Raw genomic sequence first — 20,952 nt, forward strand, 5'->3', positions numbered from 1 at the left:
AACGGGTGATTGGCGGGCGCGTGCTGTGGCCCCCAGCTCTGGCATATCGAGCGGCGCCGCACAGTTGCGACTGCCTACTATCATTCGAGGTTCCATCGGAAACTGAGTCTAAAATCTACTATTTTGTTAGAGTTCTTTCATAAATACCGTAATGCAGTGATTATTCGGCGACTGACCTGCGTTTGCAAAGCCTACAACAGATGATACAAACCTAACAGACGCGCTAGATCATTATAAGCATTACTCAACACTGGGGCAAGTGGTACAAGAACATAAAACACTTACTGATTGAGTAAAATATTCTGTCACGTTAATTTATTTTTAAAGGACAATGATAGTGACACAACTTACTGATAATAGTAGCACTTGTATAATGTTAAAGAAAATGGAGTTACCTCATTATGTGTCTGTCGGACTGCACGCAGGGCACAGGAATATCCGAAAGTACCCTCCTTACCGCTCTCTTCATTAGTCATCGCCGCTTTGTCCGAAAATGATTCATACTCTTTTGACGTTGGTGATATTTTGATCGGGTCTTGTCGGTGGTTATTCGACAGCTTTCGTGACGCTTTACAGCTGCTGCCAACATGTGCGGAGTTCCAATGTGTAGCGCCGCAGTCGTCATTGCGCAGCGAACGGTTTATTGTCGTTATTGTCACGTTGTTGGGCGTTTCCTTAAATGGCATCGTGATCCGAAGAAACCTTGTGTCTGGAACCGGGGTGTCCGTATTACAACAAGCTGATCCTCGACTACTATAATTTGATGTGAAGTTTAACTCTATTGTGTTACTTACACGTGATTATGTTTTTAAGTTAGCCATCGGGTGATTTTTAAGCCAGGAAGTTCCTTGTATCTCCAAGGATGCAGTTAAAAAACTGAACCAATACCCAAGAAAGAGTATGATGAAAGGTAAAATTTGCTTTTACAGTGATCCAATTACCCAATGCATAGTATGCTTAGCAATGTTTTCGAATCAAAGCATGAAGCCTTCTTTATTAAAATGTCTTCAAACTTTTGAGTAACTTGATAAAATTAATGAAGTTTTTCAAAGGAAATCTGCATTTTCTAATAAAAAAAAACTCCAAATGCATGTTTATTAACACTGATACTGACTACATGAAAGCCTCATAACTAGCTAGTTTGAGAACTGGAAAGGAAGGAAAACTTCACACAATTGGTGAGTCTCCCGTACTGCCCGTAGCTACGGGCATGGTCCAAGCAGTTTTGGGAGAGAGAGCGGCCAAAAGAGACACTAAACTTCCGTTGCCCAATAATATGGTGAAAATGAGAACTCAAGACATGCCTTCCAACGTCGAAGAAACATTGTTATTACAACTGCACGAGTGCACTTATTTCGGTCTTTAAACAAGTACCACATGTGAACACGAACGATTCCGTAAAAAAGGCGCTTCCACGGAACTCTGAGTGTGTCACATTCGGCACTATACAAAAACTGAATTGTGTTGTCGACAACAATAAGGCGAAAGTTATTCCCCTTATATTGTTCCACATCCCCGCTGCGCCACTCGTCGCTCAACATTGAGCACCGCCCAACCCCACCCCCTCCACCTCCCAGCAGCGTTCATTAAAAGTGAACAAACTATGACGGTACGCCCAAATTCCTTAAAATGTCAAATGGTACGCTCTCTGGAACCCGTGCTCTGACAAGTTGGTACACCTCGAGGAAGCAGAAAGATTGCATTTCAACGATACATGTATGATTCTAACCCTCGTCGCCTAGTTATTCTAAGTACCAACAACGTGACTGATATGATCGAAGTTTGCCATCATGCTCCGTCGCGCGATTCAAGACCAGTTGCATGGTCAGTTTTGCTGCTGGAAAACGTACTGTTCGTTATGAAGGGTCGGCTGTGTTGAGATATAAGCGACTGCGAAAAATATTAACGTCGTTCGCATATTCCTCTGTCCCTTTCGTACCGACAATAGAACGTAAGGATGCTCAGGCCGCAACCAAGTTGTTCGTTTTTCACAGACTATTTACTACCGAGTACTAAATGAATGAGACCTGTACTGGAGTGCTGTACGCACATATGAAGGCGGGTGGTGGGGGCACTTCGTCCTGTGTATGAACACAGACATACATAGAAGAGTGCCCAACTGCCGAGTACTCTGGTGCGACTTTCACTCCAACTGAGACGGCACGTGTCAATGACAGTAACTATTTTATGCATCCACCATAGTCACCCAAATAGTTCCCAAGTGACTTCCATCCGCTAAACGTGGACACAAGCGGAGGTATGGCTCCATTCGCCATTTAGTATCAGCACAATACCTCTATACAATGTCAGGACCGTGTCTGCATTTGGCGCCAAATAGTGACCAGCTGAACATTCTGCAAGTGATTGCACCTATCGTTTCTGGATTCAGGACTACGCCAGAGTTGCAGACGGATCAATGAGGGTAAACACTGAGCCATTGCCTCGCAGCAGCTTCATACTACAGTTCTAAACACCACAGTTATGTGTTTGTAAGGTTTATATAAATAAATTATTGTAAATTGTCGCTGATCTGTATTGCTATCATTTCGCCATTGATTTTGCATATCCCTAATAGGCTCCAGTGACGTGCAAGCATGTCATGTCATTAGAGGAACTACTTCCAGTAGGAGAAAGCTCCCTTCCGGCCACATATTTATTTCGACACCACCTGCAATTGGTGAGCACAACATAAAAGTGGCAGATTGTACAAAAAATGGTTCAAATGGCTCTGAGCACTATGGGACTTAACATCGATGGTCATCAGTCCCCTAGAACTTAAAACTACTTACACCTAACTAACCTAAGGACAGTACACAACACCCAGTCATCACGAGACAGAGAAAATCCCTGACTCCGCTGGGAATCGAACCCGGGCGCGGGAAGCGAGAACGCTACCGCACGACCACGAGCTGCGGACGCAGATTGTACAACATAAAGCACCGGTCAGTGGTGTCATTCCGCCGCATCGTCCATATGTGCACTTCAGTTTGCGCCTAGAATATGATTATTTAGTGTTGACTTCCAAGTTTGTGTAGGCATGATGATCCCACTGAGCCGTTGTAATGGTCATGACGTAATAAGCTAAAACCGGCAACTGTAACGTTAAGAAGCGATGGGGCTACTTTCCAAGTATATATATATAATCGAAAGAGTGTTGCTAGCAGAATCAAGTGACCCACATGCAACACTCTCGGCGTTGGTAGTTGACACGAAAGAGAACAGCTGAACCTTGTGGCGTGGGACTGAGACAGAAAGCACATCGACGCCGCCGCAAAAATATTCCCCCCCTCCTCCCTCTCTCTCTCTCTCTCTCTCTGCGCAGAGTGCATCGCGCAGCCGCCTTCTAAACTGCACATCACTTACAGTTGATGGAAATGATCTATGTATGGCCAAAAAGAAAACTAAGGTAATGGTGTGCACATTAGGTAGTCATACAGCAAGGCTAAACTTTGAAAACTTTTGACAACAGTCACTGGAAGAGCGGAATGGATTTTACTCTGTCTGAAGTAAAAAAGATGAAGAAGGAAAAGAGGCACATCATGATGCCAACTACTGCACAAGGCCAATGGGCTTTTTACAAAAAGAAACACAAAACAAACGATACATACAAAAATTAAAACCTTGAGACCAGAAAGAGATACGAAATTATGTATATGAATACAGGGTGATTTAGCTGCCTCTACTGCTGGGTTTTATGCAACACCAAAGTCTTCCACGCCACGCGCAATATTTTCGTGTATCTCACTTGCTATGCGCAAGAAATGAACAGGACCTTTTTGTGGGAAGTTCAATTTTGTACAAGGATGCGTTTTCGCTAGAGGCTGTAGTTTTGAATTATTCCAGAAAAACGTACAAAAGAGACCTTCAAACGCGTTTTTCCTCAGTAACTCTAATAAGACCAAGGCCTCCAGCGGAACCGTATTCAAGTACAAAATTTAAATGCAATGAATTTCTTAAAAAGGTCTTGTTCATTTTTTCTGTAAGACTTAGTTTTACTTGTGGTGAGCGTGAGAATATGAAAATATCCCGTGTGGTTTCCGAAGGTATTGAAAGTCGCATTAAACCAATCGGTAGGGGTAGTGAATCGCTCTGTATATCAGTTTTCCAAGAATCTCTAGTCCAGCGCATTACGAGCCACTTGTGCAGTCCTCACATCGCCACCAAATGCTCCAAGTGAGAACTCCTTGACGGTGTGATCTACTGTTTGCTTAGACCGTCCTAAAGCTTTTCAGCTTCCGACCAGGTTTGGCATAGTAGTCTGAATCACTTGACTATCTCTGTTGAATCTTTAAACAGGTGAGCATTGTTGATCACGTCAAAAGAACTGGTAATTTCTGACTCAATCCAGGTTGGTCTACGTAACTTCTGACGAGTTGTTGGTAGGTCTTGTATGGTACTGTACAAGGGAGAGTTCTTTTGATATTCTTGAGCAAATTTACCTTAAGTTTGCTTTCCTCCTCAGATCTTGTAGAGTAATGTTAACTAGGGCAGGTAACGACTGTATGGGAAAAGATCTAACAGTTCCAGTGAAACTGTCGTAGTTTCATTAAGCCGCACATCGAACTTCGTTGTGTTGGCGCTGTTTTCCCACATAACATCAGAATATTCACCAGCAGAACACACAAGAGCGAGCGCAGCACGGCGTAACTGGCATCCGCACCCCAACTGCTTCCGGCTATCTTGCGAAGCACATTCACTCATAAGTCAAGTTTCTCAGATAACTTGATGTACTGTTGTTTGAATGTCAAGGACCGATCCAGATCGATTCCTAGAAACGGATGATTGTTGTTATTAGATGGAATGCAGTAACCTCAGTTTTATTTGGGTTAGGCTGATGTCTCCTTTTACAGAAATAGTCTCCGTCAGATTGCTGTCAGCAAATTCTCACAGAGAATAAGATCTTTAGTCTGGAAGACTAATGCTATGTCGTCTGCTTTCCGGATTTTTATAGAGTCGTGTCTGGCATGTCATGAATATACAGGTTAAACATAATGGAGGTCAGGGTTGATTACTGAGGTACGCCATTATTTAGAGTTCTCCATCTGCTAGCTCGTCCATTCAGTAACACGTTAAAGCGCATATCACAGAGCATGTTATTCACCAGAAACGCTTATTATGTTCGAAGGACAACTCTGTTTGGATGCGAAATGAGGGGAATGCAGAAGGCTGAAATGAAAAGCGTCTCTGAAACCTAACGTTGTAAGAGAATCTTGAACATCAGCTAGATTATTCGCCTAATGAATGATAATCATAAGCAACGAGTCACGACAAAAATTTCCCAATAACGGACACGAGTGGCCAGGAAACTGTAATTGAAGAAACAGAGAAAGAAAAGACCTGCAGAGCCAGGATAAGATACGCCTGTACAAGACATTCCGATGATGATGATGATGATGATACAGGTTGTTGCAACGAAGACGGTGGCTGGCAACGCGACAGGACTGGAGACCGCATCAGACCGCATGAACAATATAAAAATCATCATCATGGCACTCTATTGAAAGCTGCTCTATAGACTGCCTCCAATTGCTACTGTACAGTACGATAATGTTTGTGGACGAGAGTTGCCATCTAGTAACAGTTTCACGCCCATTTTTCCACTTTCGACAGATACGAATGAGGAGCAGTAGTGAACATGCACCAAGTTCAGCCATTTCCGCGATACTCTTGCGCTGCCACCGGGCTATCACTAGCTTCCATATGACGAAATCACGATAAGTAAGGTTTCACCGTCTTCCGTACACAGCATTGACAATTACTTCTCTATGCCCCTTGCACCTATTATCTGTCACTCCTACCGTGTCTTGAGACATCCAAACGATTTAGGGGTCCTGAGTCCAAAAGATTAGTCATAATTTTCTAGAATACGCGTGGGTAATCGTTTGACCCTTGGACACCGAAGAGACGGCGATTCGACTGAAGTGCACGCTAGGCGGTGTCATCTGACGTTCCTGTTCCTGTAAGCGAGGCACGTCCGCCGGCGGAAGTCTATCACGGCTTGGGTTTGCGCGCGCGCGATGAAACAGAATTGGATGGCGATTAAGTTATGCCGAACAAATGAGAACCCCCCCCCCCCGCCCCCCAACCACATTAGACGAATGGGTTCTTTTTGTTTCTTAGATTTCATTATTAATTCTAGGTGGTCATAAATATAGCTACTAATTTGCGATTCCCGCTTCCGAAGCTCCAATCTGCTCCAAAGCGCTTCTACAGGTGTGTTTACATGCGAGCGCACGGAAACGAACACAAGCGAACAAGTATTCGCAGAGAAACTTGCCACTGTTCGCTACCTATGAACAAAAGTTTACACTAGAGAGAAAAGAGAGAACGAGAACAGCCAGCGGTATAGTGTGCCAACCACATGAACACTGCGTTATTGTTCTTCTTGGCGTTAATAATCAACAAACAAAATTTATTCGATATAGCGCTAGTTACAGCGGCGATACCAAATAGTGATATTCAGATAGGATTATTTTTATGACGAGCGGTTCTTTCTAACGGTACGAGCACAATTACATTGCAAAAAAGAAAAAGTTGGCTTATGAATTTTTAGGCCCGTGTGAAACGCGCCGAGGTCTTATACTTAGTACTGCATTGCAGCTTCATTATTCCTTAACATTATTCTAAAACCCTGCACGTATATCGGGCGACGCTCTTCTTTACATTCTTATTGCAACTCAAAGGGCAATTTCAAAGGCAGGACACTAATTACCGACGAGCAAAAAATGGTTCAAACGGCTCTGAGTACTATGGGACTTAACTACTGTGGTCATCAGTCCCCTAGAACTTAGAACTACTTAAACCTAACTAACGTAAGGACATCACACACATCCATGCCCGAGGCAGGATTCGAACCTGCGACCGTAGCGGTCACGCGGTTCCAGACTGTAGCGCTTATAACCGCACGGCCACTCCGGCCGGCACCGACGAGCAACACAACCAGATTCTTAGCAACTGGACGCAGTTACGTAAGAAATTGCATCGCATTTCAGCTGCTTGTATATCTCAGATAGTGTGATGTCTGCAGTGGCATATGCGAAGCATTCAAGGTTTTCTTTGAATTACGTTTAAGGAAGACACTGATAATGAAGTTTGATTAATGTAATGTAAAACCTACAAAACGAACTGTGAAATGAAACTATTGTTAAAATCTGTTATTTAGTGCGTTGGAGAGGAGGTAGCGTGATCGAAGGGAAAAAGATATTTATTTGGTCGGTTATTACATTAAAAGCTCTTGAAAGAAGAGGGATGCATCTGGGACGTAATTGCAGCTATCTTAAATGTAAGCCACGAAAATGCGAAATACAAACGCTTATGTCTCTTACTTCTTCCCAATAGAGCAAGCAATTAATTTATTGTATTTCTTCTGTCCTCCATTGGATCTTTCAGAGTACTTCGGCAAGTTTATACCCAGCGTAGCACATTTCTTTTTGTTGGGCATTTTGTACCACTAATGTCTTTGATTCCACAAAGGTTCATGATATCTATATTATTCTACTAGCAATATTACATTCTATTGCTCACTATCACATGTCAATAACAAATATAACCGGTGATTATAATTGACGTGCAGCTAATTACAGAGGCCTAGTGTGGGCTGTAGTTGTCTCTCAGCGAAACTTGGTAGATATTCTAACCCGTTAAACCGGAACCGATTTACGGTGGGGCTGTACAGCATCTCGGCGAGGTCTCCGGTGCACAAATTGAACAAACTGTATAAGCGGTGGTTAACAATAAAATCAACATTATGGGTTTCTCAGCTGCTTAACCCAATCTCCCACGTCCTATTCCTAATCCCTTATATAAGGAAACATTTCTATACGTCTTTCTTGCATTCAGACTTGCACCTGGTGGCCAGTACTGGAACTTACTTTTTCCGGTGTAAGTCGGTTCCACTGCTAGATGATAACATAGCCCACGCAGGACCTTTGTCAGTAATTGCACTTTATAACCATCAGCTGGTTCGTGCACAGACCACCAGTTCTCCGCGCTGTAAGCGCCGACGCGGAGAGCGCAGTTCCCGTTGACGGTTCGCTGGAAGGCGGAACACACCTGTGAATGTGAACCGAACACGACCGAAGATTGTTTTCTTTCGTTTGTCTACCGCTTACTCAAGAGAGAATGTGCGTTCGCTGGGTCAGTTGCGCCTACCGACAGCGGACTTCTGCTATGAAGCAGGATGCAATGTCGTGGTGGTGCCACGCGCGGGGGCAAGACACACATTCGGCCAATCCCACAGGACCTGTAGACGCAGCAACCACCTGCGGTTGCCAGATCTTCACCAACATCGCCACTACAACATGGCTAAGTTGGCTTTTCGACTACGGCATTTCCGACCCTACTGCAGGTGCCACAGGTACCGTGGCACTTCCGACCAACAGATTTTGCATCGTGGTTACGAAAGGGAGCCCGTGTCTTCTCTAGGATGGTCATCGCTAAGCGCTGCAAAATAAAATAATAATAATAATAATAACAATAATAATAATAATAATAATAATAATAATGAGTATAAGAACTGCTTATGGATGAATTCCGAACAAAGAAGTGCAAAGGTCCTTAAAAAAACTGCACATAGGAGAATCATGGCTGAACAGCAACATTCTCGCCCACATGACGAAACGGATGTGCAGATTATAAAACTAATGCATAATCGCAGAAAGAAAAAGACAGCGCCCACTTTCCGAATTTTTAATGAGATATTTCAAGGTTTGAAATATAAAGGTTTACGTTTCGTCGCAAATACGCCAAATTACGAGAACTCCAAGACTGGATTGCGTAGACCAAGAAGAGAAGCTCCTTGGACGACCCACAACCATGGCTCTAGCTCTGAGATTCAACTGAGCGGCTCTGAGATTCAACTGAGCGAAGACCTCTGGAAGTTAATTGAAGATAACAGTTTTTTGAAAACTGACGATGGACCTGTTGCTGGCAAAAGAATCCTGGTGTTCGGTTGTGAACAAGTGCAGAAAATCCTGTGTGGAAATGGAACTGTTCTTATGGTACATTTGAAAGGTGTTCTAGACAGTTCAAACAACTGTACACAATACATGTCAACATCGGAAGCACGGAAGAGGTGACGACAATATTTCCTGTTTTATCTGCTTTGCTCCAAAATTCGAAATACAAATGAAAAACTTTTTCCTGCACTGTTCAGTGAAGGAGACTGGGCAGTCACCGAAAACTACACGGCTAGACTTTGAAATGTTTACAATTAAAGCCGTGAAAACAGTGTTAGCCGAAACATCCCTTTCCGGTTGGAATTTTCGCCCCAGCCAATGTCCGTGGAAGAAAATGCAAGAACTGGGATCAACGGAGGAATACAGGGATGGAGAAGAAGTCCGAGTTTTTGCCACATGTGTGCTGCAGTGGCACATCATCCACCAAACATTGTTGATGATGTGTGGATAGGAAAATGGAGGAAAGGCAAATGGAAAAAAGTAATGAAGTTCGCAGACTATATGGTATTCAACGGATAGGTAATCCTGAATAAAGAATGTTTTTAACCAATTGCAGGGCACCACGAATGTTGTCGAATGTTGGCATGCGAAACTACGCTCCTCGATAAATCAAAAACATTCGAACGTATGCTATCTGTAAATAAGCTAAGAGAGGAAGCAGCGCACGCTATATATGAAATTAAAACGTCATACCTCTTCAAAAAAAGAGGATAAGATACATAAACCTTGATAAAAGGTTAAAAGACTTTGTAAGAATATATAATGATTTCGGAGATTTAAGATGGGTTTTAAAATCTCTAGCTTCCTTTGAAAATAAAATTGAGGATCACATAGCAAAAGGAAGTCAGTTCGGAAGGTTGGCTACGAATTAGCAATTCCAATTACGTTTTTGGGAAGACTTTTATGGAGACGTATACAACTAAGTTTGCACTTTTACAAGCTCTAAAACCTACTGACTACGGTTTACTTGTCCATTTTGCAAACGAAATGTTGCAGGATGACGAAGATTTTCTGAATCGAGTCGTCTTCTGTGATGAATCGACATTTAACTTACGTGGAAATGTGAACACACATAATGTGCTCATTGGGGATCAGCGAATCCCCACGAGATGGTACAGTTTCAACGAGATACCATAAAGTGAATGTTTCTTGTGCCATATCCCGGCGGAAAATTTACCGTCCTTTCTTTTTCGGTGAAGCTATTGTAACTGGTGTTTCTTATCTTGATATACTAAAACTATGGTTCTTTTCTTAACTGGAAGGAGCTGAACCACGGAACTATATTTGGCAGCAAAATGGTTCGCCGCCTCACTGGCATTAACTAAGTATGCAACTGTTTAAACGACGTTGTACCCGACTGCTGGATTGGCTGCAAGGGACCTCTTTAATCTCCACGTTCACACACGATCTGAGATTTTTACCTCTGGGGGGGGGGAGGGGGGTGGTCCATAAGGGATCATGTGTACGTGCCCCCGCTACCAGCTGATTCACCGGACTTGAAAAACAGCACTGTTGCAACTCGCCTATCGACTCGATGCGTGACGAATGGTGCTCACGTTGAACACTTGTAAGAAAAACCGTTAGAGATGTCCTTTCATTTGAGGTCTTATTTACAATTGCAAGTTGGATGTAATAAACGATACAAAGCCTTAAAAGCCGTATATTCATTTTGGAACACCTTGTACTCTGAGCTGGGGATGACGTTTATCTCTGATACAAACGGTTTTGGTTATATCGGTTTTTCTCCATGCCAGTTTAATCTCAACCGCCCATAACAACCGGTTTTTGGGGTTTTTGCTCATACGATTTCCTGAAACAAACTTAGAAATCGAACGGAGATAAAAAATTTTGACTCTCTCTTCTTGAAGGTATGTAGACTCAACATATTAAATGGTCAAATAACAGAAAACTTAGTCTATCCACAGCTGCTTTTCTGGAAAAATAATAGCTGGATGAACACTAAAGAAAAAAAATCACCTTTATTCTCCTATTGGTTTTAATTTTTTGAAACTCTGCTCAAAGATCATCTTGTAATCGGGGATCATACCACTATTTGGGCGTTAGGAATAGTAAGTGCTAAAAGATGAAAACTGCGGTTGAAGACCTCTGTTTTTCGTGTTCGCCCTTTCGTCGGGTTACAAGAAGATAAAGGCATATCATGTAGACACAGGCAGCAGATCAGCTACTTTCTATTTTTGATTGTTTACTGTGAATGAATTATTGTTCGAATGTTCAAATGTGTGTGAAATCTTACGGGACTTAACTGCTAAGGTCATCAGCCCCTAAGCTTACACACTACTTAACCTAAATTATCCTAAGGACAAACACAAACACCCATGCCCGAGGGAGGACTCTAACCTCCGCCGGGACCAGCCGCACAGCCCATGACTGCAGCGCCTTACACCGCTCGGCTAATCCCGCGCGGCAAATGAATTATTGAAAGTTTTTATTTTATTACTGTTATCATAATTTCCTTCCTCTCCTAGTATTTCAGATGAAACATACTTCAGTACTACGCCACTTCATAGAAATATTCCCAGACTAGAGGTGGTGCTGTTCTGCAATACAACGGATGTCGGCGACGACAGCGAGAAAGTGCCGTATGAACCAGATAGGGGCAAGTCTCGCACACTACCAAGTACAGGCGTACCTTAATCCACGAGCAAGCTTCATCATCTCCCAGTACCTACTGCAACCTACATCCTTCACACTCTGCTTAGTGTATTCATCTCTTGGTCTCCCTCTACGATTTTTACCCTCCACGCTGCCGACCAATACTAAAATGGTGGTCCCTTGATGCCTCAGAACATGTCCTACCAACCGATCCCTTCTTCTGGTCAAGTTGTGCCACAAATTCATCTTCTGCTGAATTATATTCAGTACCTCCTCATTAGTTACGTGATCTACCTATCTAATCTTCAGCATTCTTCTGTAGCACCACATTTCGAAAGCTTCTATTCTCTTCTTGTCTAAACTATTTATCGCAATGTTTCACAGGGACATTATTGTCTCAGCTGTGATGCAGCAGTTCTCATGGCCGTGTTTGTTGCTCGTTTCTGTCTGCATTGTTATTAAATCAGCACTGATCTCATTTTCTATAACAAGGTAATATTAGAAACCAATGCAAATAATACGAATAAAATTACGCCTTTCTTTAAAAAGGTTTGTTTAAAAACGAAAAATTTTAGCACTGCTACTATGGGTAATTGATGTTTCTGTTTTTTTACTGTTATTAGTAAAAGATAAAAAAACACCTTTTACAAACGAGGCCAAACAAATAACGAAAACTACTGGTTACTCAGAACCAAAATACCGGTATCGGTTTAAAACGGTCGCTTTTTCTCATCCCTATTCCCAGCCTCGATGTGCTCCTGCGCGGAAGTGTCAGTCGAAGTAATTTTGAACAGACTGTAGGCCAGGTTGAAAGGTGACAGTTCGGTCGTGAGATGGAGTAGCGATATCGAAGGCTTCGATTAAGCCCGCTTAGCGTTAAACTAGTGGTGCGCAGAGTGGAAGAGGCAGGCGGTGCGAGCGACTTACCCGATTCGGATATGGAGGAGGGCGACGCGGACGACAGCGAGGACGATGCGGAGGAATTTGTACTGGAGACGGTGGAGGTGGAGCACTCGGAGACGGAGCGCCGCTTGGAGAGGGCGCAGTAGGCGTGCAGCTGCTCGAGGCGCCGCCTCAGGAACCGCTGCTCCCTGCTCAGCTGCTCTTTGTGCACGGCGTGCTTGTGCTCGCGGTCCTCCAGGTTCTGCAACACCGCCAAGCAGGCGCACTCCTTCACTCCGGCCCACAGCCAGCGACGGCAGTGTCGGTCTACACTCTACACGTAGACCGACAGCGAGCGCTGCATTTAACACAAAGTTTGCTACAGTCAGCCTGTGTAGGCGGGATTAAGAGGTTGGCGTGAGAGAGATGTTCGTGACGTGCTGCATCGAACCATTCACACAAACTGTCGATGAAGAAAAAAATTCAGACTAGGGTAACAAAACACGTTAAGGCCCTCAGATGAAAGAGGATACTCACCATATCGATTGGCCAAATGCAGCATCTTTTTTTTAAAAAAAAATATTCCCTACCTGTAAAGGTCGAGCGGATTGTTGGAGAAATCAACCACTGCAGAGTCAAGACTTTGTCAACGGAATAGCAGGCGAGCTGGTTGTGGGGCAGAAGGAAGCCCAGTTGGAAATACACTGGTGTCCAAAGTTAAAGCAACACACAGCTATTTTCCAGGCCTGTGTCTAATTCACGATATGATCATACAAACTGTTAACAGATGTCCGTACAATTGCAGTTCTGCACGGAAGATAGCATTTCGGACAGCGGAAAACCAAGCCAACGATGGCGTCAGGGCACCTACCAAACGAGGTAGTGTTTGTCGGGTAGTCCCATTTCCACAATCGCCGTGTACACAGTCGCAGGTGGTGTAGTATGGCATAGGTAACACGCCTACAAGACATACTGCGATGGAGGACCATGGAAAGAATGGAAGCAGGACAGTCGCAAACTCATGTGGCCCAGTGGCTTAACGTGAATCGTTGTGTTGTTTCTCGGATGTGGCGACAGTTTATAGAGACCGAAACTGTATCCCGAAGACCACGGTAAGGGGACCCACATGTAAAGGCACGATGATACCGCCTTAGTGCTGCGCAGCAACTACCATCGGACCTCGCAGCATCCACTGAATGTGTTGTATCGATGCAAACGGAGTGGCCTTTATTGTCGGAGACCTGGTGTATGTGTGCCTCTGACATCTCTTCACAAAAGGGAACGTCTAGAGTGGAGTCGTCAACATCCCACCTCGACAGTCGAAAAGTGGCCAATGTTCTTTTCACAGATGAGTCCCGATTTGATCTGGAGAGTAGTTCTCGACGATTTCGCATCTGAAGGGAATGTGGAACACGATTTCGAGAATCGAACATAGTGGAAAGAGACCGATATTGAGTAGGATCGATAATGGTGTGGGCAGGGATTAAGTTGACCATTCTGTTCATGAAATTGTACGGGTAAATCGGAAAGGTTTAACTTCTGACAGATATCGTGACGAGGTCTTGGGGCCATTGGTAAGTTTGTTGCGAGGTGCTGTGCACCCTGACTTCTTACTAATGGACAATAATGCTCGACCTCACAGAGCACGCGTGGTCGATGTTTTCTTGGAAACAGAAGATACTGTACGAATGGCGTGGCCGCTCACTCTCCCGATTTGAATAACATAGAGCATGTTCAAAATTGGTTCAAATGGCTCTGAGCACTAGGGGACTTAACATCTGAGGTCATCAGTTCCCTAGAACTTAGAACTGCTTAAACCTAACCTGCGACAGTAGCGGTCGTGCGGTTCCAGACTAAAGCGCCTAGAACCGCTCGGCCACATCGGCCGGCTATAGAGCATGTCTCGGCTACACTAGGGAGACGGGTTGCATCACGTCAGCATCAACTAATCACTCGCCATGACTTGCGAGCAGCTCAGAAGGAAAAATCGACGTTATTGCCTCAACATGACATTAACGACGCTATACACAGCATGCTCCGTCGTTGTCAGGCCAGTGTTGTTACCAGAAGTGGTCACATTCCATACTGAGCACATTAACCAGTTGTCGTAATGTGTATGCAAATATGTTACTTTGTTACTTTGGAAAAAGACGAAGAACATTTTCGTCTACTTTTATGCATGCTCCAGCTGTTTACGTTCTGTATTCTTTACAATTTTTCTACTTTGCAAACATCTTTTTATACTGTCTTGTGGCAAACGAAACCTTGCAAAACTTCCGTTTGTTGCTTCACTTTTGGACAGCAGAATATTTGGGAGGGAATATCAAGTTCCGGAATTTGGCTTACAACTGAGGGAAACCGCCCAAAACCTTGGTCAGAAACTTCTTATATCCATTCTTGTAATAGATGGCTGCAAGGACTTCGACTGTTCTACATGAAATGCAAATTACAACACCTGCAGCCATCTCTGTTGCATTTAATTTATTTACGCGACCAGTTTCTGTGTTCCATTACACCATTTTCAGGTCCCTTGATCAACGTGAATTAGGAGAAATACAATCTCGTGTACAGTCATAACAGTAACCGATATTAGCCGGTGTCCGTAGATCTCTAGTTTACACGACACTCACTCTTCATTCATCAGTGAGTCGTCTCAACATGTGCAGTATAGACGCCACGTAAAAAGTATCGCGAGGGCATAATTGTCATGTAGCACTTACGGCCTTTACGTTGAAATTAAAATGTAACTAATGAGGATGCGGTGGTGTCATTCCCTTAAAGAAATTCTGTGGTCATGTGTAGGATTAAATACAGTATCAATAAGGAGAAAAGGTATATGCTTTGGGGGTGACAACAGTGGTGATTATGAACAAAAACTTCAGATGAAGATCTGCCCTTTTCTTAACCGTGTCCGACATACAGCTGTTTGAAAATCACACGCGTCAGTCACATGTCCCCCCCCCCCCCCCCAAGCACTCACATGCTAATACAGTCAAAGCGACATCAGGTTACGCAGTGAAGTCTTTACTGACCATTTTCACCCGCACTTCAATTGTGCATAGTAGGGCGACGAGTTTTTATATGCTTGTGCTCAAATAAACGACTTACGAATGAGCTCAGATCAGCAACACAACAGCTGTCTACAAGAGATGCACAATGCATTTTTGAACATCTTTTGTGAGGAAATGTACACAATTAAAACATTAAATCACAGTGTTTTATTTAATATCACCTGCTATTTCTCCCGTTACCCATTGTTTTCATTAGTTTCCTCGGAAACTTAAGAAAAGGACGCATTTTCCTATGACTTTGTTCAGAATCACCCCTCAAAGCGTGTACCTTTCGTCCTGACTCACTCTCCCATGAAATGACATTGTTGATAATGACCCATCCTTGAGATGAAGACATCTGAGCTCTATGTTACTGGATGCTACTAGGCTGTATGCCTGCATCAGGTCGCGCCGTATCTCTTCCCTTCACGCCTGAAATTATCCACAGCAAAGCTGCGGATCGAAGGGAAGGGTCATCGACATCATCGCCCGTTTCCCCAAACTATATTGTTCGAGAATTGTTCTGATTTTTAAGTATATCAATTTGCTGATTTCTAATACAAGTTAAGCAGAAAAAAGTACACGAAAACTTCGAGTCTCGAAAATGACAAGACGAATTCCAAAAAATTCAAACTTTGTTTAACAAAGTCTCACCCAGTTTGTACTTACAAGAAATCTGACCAGAACCGTGAGCCCTCAGCGACAACCGGAAAATCACAGAAATTTGTGTAAGGCCAAACAGCGGAAACGTATCAATGTACAAAATTAAACTACATTAAGTTTCCTGTTACTCATTTTCTTCTAGGACCAGTAGTTTTTTTCTCTAGGGCCACTAGTTTGCGCGCTGAGAGAGAGAGAGAGAGAGAGAGAGAGAGAGAGAGAGAGAGAGAGAGAGAGAGAGGGAGAGCGCTTGTAAATCTTGCGGGACGCGCATGCCATGTAGCATGGGTGGTTTTTGTAGACCAATTTGTGGTAGTTTCCCAACTTCATAGCCCACACTGTCCCATATCAAACTGTTCGTCTCTCACCTCTATACCACTGTGGTACATTGTAAACAGTTATCGTTTACACACCGTATAAAATCATTCACAATACACACTGATCAGCCAGCACATTACGACCAGCTACCTGATAGCCGATATGTCCACATTCGGCACGGATAACAACGGCGGCGCGTCGTGGCATGGAAGCAATGTGGCAACAAATCTACACACACAAGTCACCTAATTCCCATAAATTCGGCGCTGGAGGGACGACGAGCTCTTACTCCACGTTCAATTTCATCCCAGAAGTGTTCGATCGGGTTCAGATATGGCGAGTTGGGAGGGTGGAATGGGGGGGGGGGGTCAGCACCTCGATTGGAACTAGCTACTGTATCCCTTGAATCCACTCAATCACACTCCCGGCCTTTTGACACTTGTTGAAAAATGCCACTGCCGTCGGGAAACATGATCGTCATGAAGAGGTGTACGTGGTCTGCAACTAGTGAACGATACTCCTTGGCCGTCATGGTGCCTTGCGTGAGATGCACTGGACCCATGGATGCCCACGTGGGTGTTCCCTAGAGCGTAATGGAGCCGCCACTGGCTTGTCTCCGTCCCGCAGTACAGGTGTCAAGAAGCTGTTCCCCTGGAAGACGATGGATTAGCGTCCTCCAATCGACATGATGAAGAGGGTATCAGGATTCAATGCATAGTCTGTTGGACTATTCAACAGACTATGCAACGCTCTGCCACCACGCCAACTTCCAGTGCGGGTGGTCATGTGCTCATTTCAGTCGTAGTTGCCGTAGTTAACATTGGCACACGCATGGGTCTTCGGCTGTGGAGGACCTACGTTAGGAATGTTCGGTGCACTGCGTGATCGGACACACTTGTATTCTGCCCAGAATAAAGTTTGATGCTAGTTCCGCGACAATTCTCCACCCGTCCTGTTTTACTGGTCTGCCCAGCGTATGACGTACTACAACTGTAATGAGAAGTGACCGCTCAACCCTACGACATGCTGACTGGTTTCACCTTGGTTTCCCCACGTGTTGAAGACACTCACCACAGCACTCCTCCAACATCCGAAAAGTCGCGCCGTTTCCGAAATGTTCGTGCAGAGCTTCCGGGCTATCACAATCTGTCCATGGTCAAACTCATATACATCGCACGGCTTCCCCATTCTTCACACGGACAGCAAGCTCACTGATACTACATGCACCGTGCGTGTTTCTGACTAACGATCTTCCTCACCGGGTGACGCCGCTATCGCCTGGACGAGTTTATATCGTGTGTGTGTGTGTGTGTGTGCGTGTGTGTGTGTGTGTGTGTGTGTGTGTGTGTGTGTGAGTGTGAGTGTGTGTGTGTGTGTGTGAGTGTGGTCTGAGGTTTTCGGGCGCTAAACAGCGTGGTCATCAGCGCCCAAACGCATAGAAACAGGAACACATGCGGAGAAGGGATGAAGACGGACAGCGAACAAGGAGAACGGCTAAAAGACACAGACCTGACGCAGTTACAAATCCTCACATACAGAGGCAAAACAAGAGGAGAAGAAACGCACTAAAAATGGAAAGGAAACACAAGAAAAAGAGAACAGAAATTGAAGTGAAACAAGTAGGTAATCGTGACTGGCGGACCTCTTACCTAAGACCTGGGTGAGCCAGTCACCCAGCAGCACATTAAAATCCTCTCCCTAAAATCCGAGGCAACAAATTGGACAGGACACAAAACCGTAAGACCTTAACCACAGTCGTTGCGTCGTCTTGCAAAATAGAGGGCAAATCCGGTGGCAAGGAAACCACCGCCCTCTGGTCAGAGAATAAAGGACAGTCAAGTAAAATGTGGCGGACAGTAACCTGGACGCCACAAGCACCGCAGATTGGCGGGTCCTCCCGCCGGAGTAAAAAACCGTGCGTTAAGGGACTGTGCCCGATGCGGAGGCGAGTGAGGAGAACCTCATCCCGCCTGCATGACTGGTAAGACGTACGCCATGGCCGCGTGGTGGCCTTGACCAGACGCAGTTTATTTTCACCTACTGCCAGCCACTCCTCCTCCCATTGACGCATAACACGAGAACGCAAAAGGGAGGTAACAGCATGGAGGGGGACGGCACATTCAACAACGTGAGGGAGGGAACATGCATCTTTGGCAGCCACATCCGCCAGTTCGTTTCCCCTAATACCCACGTGCCCCGGCACCCAGCAGAAAGAAACCTCCTTCCCCTGCCGTTGCAGGTGGAGTAGGGCATCATGGATGTTCTGGACGACCGTATCCGCTGGGTACAAGTGTTGCATGGTCTGAAGGGCACTCACGGAGTCAGAACAGATGAGAAACTTAAGACTGGGAACACATCTCATCTGCTCCAATGCCCGCAAGATCGCAAACAATTCGGCATCAAAGATGGTAAACGCTGCAGGAAGCCGTAATTTGATGACTCGATCGGGGAAAACCACAGCACAACCTACAGAGTCCCCCTGTTTAGAGCCATCCGTAAATACTGGTACATGCTCGGGATGCTGGTTTAAAATATCGTAAAATAAGGAGGTAAAAACAAACGCAGGAGTGCAGCTCCTCCGGTACTCTGACAAGTCTAAAAGGACGCTGGGCCTCTGGAGCAACCAGGGAGGCAGGCGGGTAAAACCCTGGAGTTGGGGTGCCACACGCTCCACACCAAGGGACTCAAGCAAATGCTTGGCACGAATCCCAAATGGTCTCGTTGCCCTTGGACGACTGGAAAAGAGACGTTCCATAGGCGGTCGGGCAACAGTAGGGTATGCAGGGGAGGGAGGACAGGCAAGGAATTGACACACTCGTCGCACCATGAGGAGTTTCCGCCGGATGGCGAGCGGCGGTTTCCCTGCCTCAGCACACAGGCTGGGGATGGGACTGGTACGGAAGGCACCAGTGGCCAGCCTGATACCCTCATGGTGTACTGCGTCAAGAATCTTCAGATACGAAGGCCTCGCTGACCCATACACAGTGCATCCATAGTCAAGACGCGACCGGACGAAAGCCCTATAAAACTGCAGCAGACGCGCCCGATCTGCTCCCCAGGACCGATGGCTCAAACACTTCAAAATATTCAGCGCCTTCAGGGCCCGCACCTTGAGGTCTTTAAGGTGCGGCAACCACGACAACTTGGAATCAAAAGTGAGGCCCAGGAACCTCACAGCGTCTCTAAAAGGAAGAATGGTGCCCCTCAGACGCAATTCAGGGGAGGTAAAAGCACGTCGAGAACGATTAAAATGAACACACACACATTTGTCTGCAGAAAAGGTAAAACCCGTCTTCGCAGTCCATGCCTCTAATCGCTTTATCGTAAGCTGCAGCTGCCGACTAGCAGTGACAAGACTGGAGGAAGAACAGAAAACAGCAAAATCGTCCACAAACAAGGAGCACTGGGCAGGACTCCGGATAGTGGACGTGATACTGTTAATGGCGACGGCAAAGAGGGTGACACTTAAAACGCTTCCCTGAGGAACACCATTCTCCTGCACGTACAAATCAGATAGCACATTACCAACCCGATATCGAAAGAGGCGGCGGGAAAGAAAGGACCGAATGAAGATGGGGAGATGGCCACGAAAGCCCCACTGATGGAGTTGATTGAGGATAAGGCGGCGCCAAGTAGTGTCATACGCCTTGTTAATGTCAAAGAATACACCTAGACAATGCTGGTTACGTAAGAAGGCCTGCTGGATGACCGCCTCAAGCAGGGTCAAGTTGTCTATAGTTGAACGACATCTCCGAAAGCCACACTGAGAGTGGCTAAGGAGCTGCCTGGTCTCGAGCAGCCAAACCAGGCGACGGTTGACCATGCGTTCCAATGTCTTCCCGACACAGCTCGTCAAAGCAATACTCCGATAACTACTGGGATGCATTCGGTCCTTTCCCGGTTTGAGGAGGGGAACCAAAATCGCCTCCCTCCACGAGTCAGGGAACGTGCCGGATGACCATATCATATTAAAACAATTCAGGAGTACTTCCTTGGATGGCAGCAACAAGTGCTGCAGCATGCTGTACAGGATTTGATCATCACCTGGCGCAGTATCATGAGCCACAGACAGCGCCGAATCCAGTTCCCACATAGTGAAGGGGCAGTTGTAGGGTTCAGAATTCGGAGACCGGAAGTCCAAGTGATCCCTCTCGATGGCAGTGCGGTAGCGGCAGAAATCTGGATCACAGTTAATAGTGGCAGTAGATTCGGCAAAATACATGGCCAGTGTCTGGGCAATGTCTCTCGGCGCCGTGAGTAGACTACCCTGATGCAGCAATGCCGTGACAGGTAGTTGGCTGCGTTTCCCGGAGATCCTCCTGATGGCTTCCCACACTTTTGTAGAACTAGTGGAGCGGGAGATGGAGTTCAGGAACGATTGCCATGACCGTCGTTTGCTCTCTTTAATCACTCGCCGCGCCTTGGCCCTTGCCACCCGAAAGGCCGCAAGATTGTCAGCTGAGGGACGGCAC

The 20,952-nt window shown here is 45.4% G+C and overlaps 1 protein-coding gene across 1 annotated transcript in view; it reads right to left on the bottom strand.

Annotated features, from left to right (window-relative positions):
* Positions 1–20,952, bottom strand: part of LOC124796375 (max dimerization protein 1-like) — a 721,836-nt gene that overhangs the window by 25,503 nt on the left and 675,381 nt on the right. Inside the window, exon 5 of the mRNA XM_047260536.1 lies at positions 12,498–12,714. Within this exon, the coding sequence (XP_047116492.1) occupies positions 12,498–12,714 (217 nt within the window). The remainder of the gene's footprint in view (positions 1–12,497; positions 12,715–20,952) is intronic.

Source organism: Schistocerca piceifrons, chromosome 4 (assembly GCF_021461385.2).
Source record: "Schistocerca piceifrons isolate TAMUIC-IGC-003096 chromosome 4, iqSchPice1.1, whole genome shotgun sequence".
Lineage (NCBI taxonomy): Eukaryota > Metazoa > Arthropoda > Insecta > Orthoptera > Acrididae > Schistocerca > Schistocerca piceifrons.